This window comes from Cucurbita pepo, unplaced genomic scaffold, assembly GCF_002806865.2.
Source record: "Cucurbita pepo subsp. pepo cultivar mu-cu-16 unplaced genomic scaffold, ASM280686v2 Cp4.1_scaffold002242, whole genome shotgun sequence".
Taxonomy (NCBI): domain Eukaryota; kingdom Viridiplantae; phylum Streptophyta; class Magnoliopsida; order Cucurbitales; family Cucurbitaceae; genus Cucurbita; species Cucurbita pepo.
Genome location: NW_019648327.1, coordinates 1 through 3176, shown reverse-complemented (window position 1 = coordinate 3176; position 3176 = coordinate 1). Strand labels below are relative to the sequence as shown.

General features: G+C 34.2%; 1 protein-coding gene across 1 annotated transcript; it reads left to right on the top strand.

The window, feature by feature from the left end:
- Nucleotides 1-1945: 1945 nt before the first annotated feature.
- Nucleotides 1946-3170, top strand: LOC111786646 (polygalacturonase-like; the record flags this gene model as incomplete). The annotated part of the gene is made up of 3 exons (XM_023666879.1): nucleotides 1946-2425; nucleotides 2572-2861; nucleotides 2953-3170. Coding segments are annotated over exons 1-3 (949 nt in total), but the record flags the coding sequence as incomplete, so codon positions are not given.
- Between the last annotated feature and the right edge of the window lie 6 nt (nucleotides 3171-3176).

Here is a 3176-nt window from a genome sequence, read left to right as displayed (position 1 = left end):
CCGTTACTTGGTTTAGCTACTTATCCTTATACAATAACCTCCGNGGTTATCTAGATCATGAACCAAAGGTAAATTACCTTAGGAGCATTATGATCATTTTACACCGTTACTTGGTTTAGCTACTTATCCTTATACAATAACCTCCGAATTTCCTATATAATCATAACACACCATAATATGCTCAATATTAAAAAATCATAAGTAAGAGAGTTCATTTAGTGGGTTAATTTAAGGCCTTAACTCTCCGTTCTTGGTGTTTTTCTTTCATATTTGGTTTAAGGTTTATACTGAGATCCAAGCGATTCCTACAAGTATTTCCGAATATTCTAAGATGGCTACTTACCTCTTCATTGATGCTCGGGACCTCCGTTCTCTAGCTTTCCGTATTCGAATCACCTCAAGTTTTCTTCCAAAAATTCCTTATTGTGCCTGGATTTTGGAATCATAAAATATTTCATGAGAACTAGTCTAGAAGAGGGTTAAAATTAAGAAAGATCGAGGGAAGGTCATGGTTTGGTCTTTGAACCAGCCACATCATTGTCTTCTTCCTCTAGACAGGAAGAAGATGTGTGACCAACCTCGTCATCACTAGTTTCTTCGCTTCCTCAGCTCCATTCACGGCATTTCTTTCCTTAATTTCTTTATGAAACTTAAAGGGGGTGTTACAAGGATGAGCTAGGGATTCATTTCATACCTTTTCGTGCATCATACCTTTTCTTAGTTATCTTGAGGGGTCCTTTTGTAACTTCATTCTTTCTTTCTATATTTTAGTCTTTTATATATATATATATTTTGTTGTTGTATCAAAAATCCTTTGTCCCCTTTGTAATAAATTTAAAAAGTTGTATTCTTGTAATTATATTTTAAAGTTGTATGCAAGGTGGTCCATCGAGAATCTGAATACTCACAAAGGGTGGATCTTCATGCCTTCCAAGCCAAAGAGTCGAAAACCCTACATTGGGGGCCTTGAAGTACCTATTTGCTTTCCAAAAAAGAGTGGGAGAGACAAAAGAGTAAATAGAACGAGGTCTTATGTACATTGAGGACTAGGTTAACGATAGATCGACCAAGAGCACAATGGTCGACTCTAGAGCTATGCAAACCTTCATGACAGAGACCGAAGAAAAACACTAAAACATTCTCTAGTATAAAACAAAAAAATGATGAAAGTTGTCAATTCGCTACCCTTATCTACCTCAAGAGTTGCAAAGAGAACTCCAATGAGTGAGAGACAATTAAAAAAAAAAAAATTGTTAATGATAAATAATTTTGTTGATAGATATAAAAATGGCATCTTTTAAGACTTTGTAAATTATTTCTTCATGTGATACATTTGTAAATTTATTGGATAGTTACAAATATAACACACAATTTTGCCTCATTTTTTGTGTGACATCTTTGCACATAAAAAGACACCAACTTTCTATTATATCACTATCTACAGCATGTTACAAAAGATCGAAAATTATATGATAGTATCTTCTCGATATTGTTTTATAGAATATTTTATTATTTTTATTATAATAGGGAATTAATATAGAATTTGTATCTAAAAATGTAAATACTAAAAGTAATAAGAAATTATTATTCTTATTATAGTAAGACGTTGGAAAGTTATTATAGTAACACAAAGAAGGCAACTCAATAAAGGCAAATGAAACTGATATTGTTACATTGCATAGTTCATTAGTTGACCAAAACAAATAAAATTAAATAATCCGTTGGAAAAATTTAGATTTTTTCCTTAAAATATTTCTATCCTTTTTTAATTAATTAAAAATTCAACCATCCATCATTAAAATTAAAATAATAATTAGTGTATTATCTACTAGTTAAGAGTTCGAAAGTTGAAGGGTAACCATTAACCTATAAATAACATTCCACCCCTCTTCCATTTTCTCATCATTTACTTCCATTTTCTCATCACTTACTTCCATTTTCTCTCTCCCCCTTTCACAAATACTTGTATCGTTAAGTTTTTTTTATGGCTCTTCTTGGAACCTTACATGCTTTTCTTTCTCTTCTACTTCTGTTTTTTAACTATGCTTTGGCGGTTGGATTAACATTCAATATTGTTAGTCTAGGAGCCAAGTCCGACGGAAAGATCGATGTCTCGCCTGTGCTTCAAACAGCATGGACTAAGGCCTGTGACTCATCTAAACCTACCACTATTTACGTTCCCAAGGGAATTTTCTATGTTCGAAGTGTGAGCTTTAATGGACCATGTAAAAACAATGCTATTACTCTTCTCATTGATGGAACTCTTGTGGCTTCCCCGAACATTCAAGTTCTAGCTAGAACTAAATCTTGGCTTGAGTTTAGTCACATAAATGGGCTTTCCATTGTTGGCGGTGTTATTGATGGACAAGGAACTGCCTTATGGGATTGTAAACGTTCAGGGAAGAGTTGCCCCAATGGAGCCTGGGTAAGCAAAATTTGAGTTGACTAGATAGAGAACAAAATTTGGAATTTTTTTCTTTAGCTAAAATTTGAAAGAAAATGGAATCCATTAGTTACTATATTAATTTAAATTTTCACTAATTCTTGAGTTCGATTATTTTGAATTGACAGAGTCTTCAAATCAATGATTCAAAAAACGTAAACATCACGGGATTATCTTCAATTAACAGTCAAATGTTCAACATTGTGGTGGATGGGTGCCAAAACATGCATATGACTGGAGTGAATGTCTCGTCTGCAGGCGATGGTCCAAACACCGATGGCATCCACGTGCAACAATCATCAAATGTGACCATCCTCAACTCGAGCATCGGCACGGGTGATGACTGCATCTCAATTGGTCTAGGGACTTCCAACTTGTGGATGGAAAATATTACATGTGGACCTGGACATGGAATCAGGTAGTCAAAAATAGAGGATGATAAACATATTTTAAATTAGTTAAATATACATTGTTTGAAAATTTTGTGTTTTGTTTGAACGTGTTTGTAGCATTGGGAGTTTGGGAAAGGGAGCTGAGGAGGATGGAGTGTATAATGTTACACTGATATCATCTACTTTCACGGGGACTCAGAATGGAGTAAGGATTAAGTCCTGGGGAAGACCAAGCGAAGGATTCGCTATAAAAATTCATTTTCAGCGTATTATTATGGACAATGTGAAAAACCCAATAATAATTGATGAAAATTATTGTCCACATCACAAAAGATGCCCTG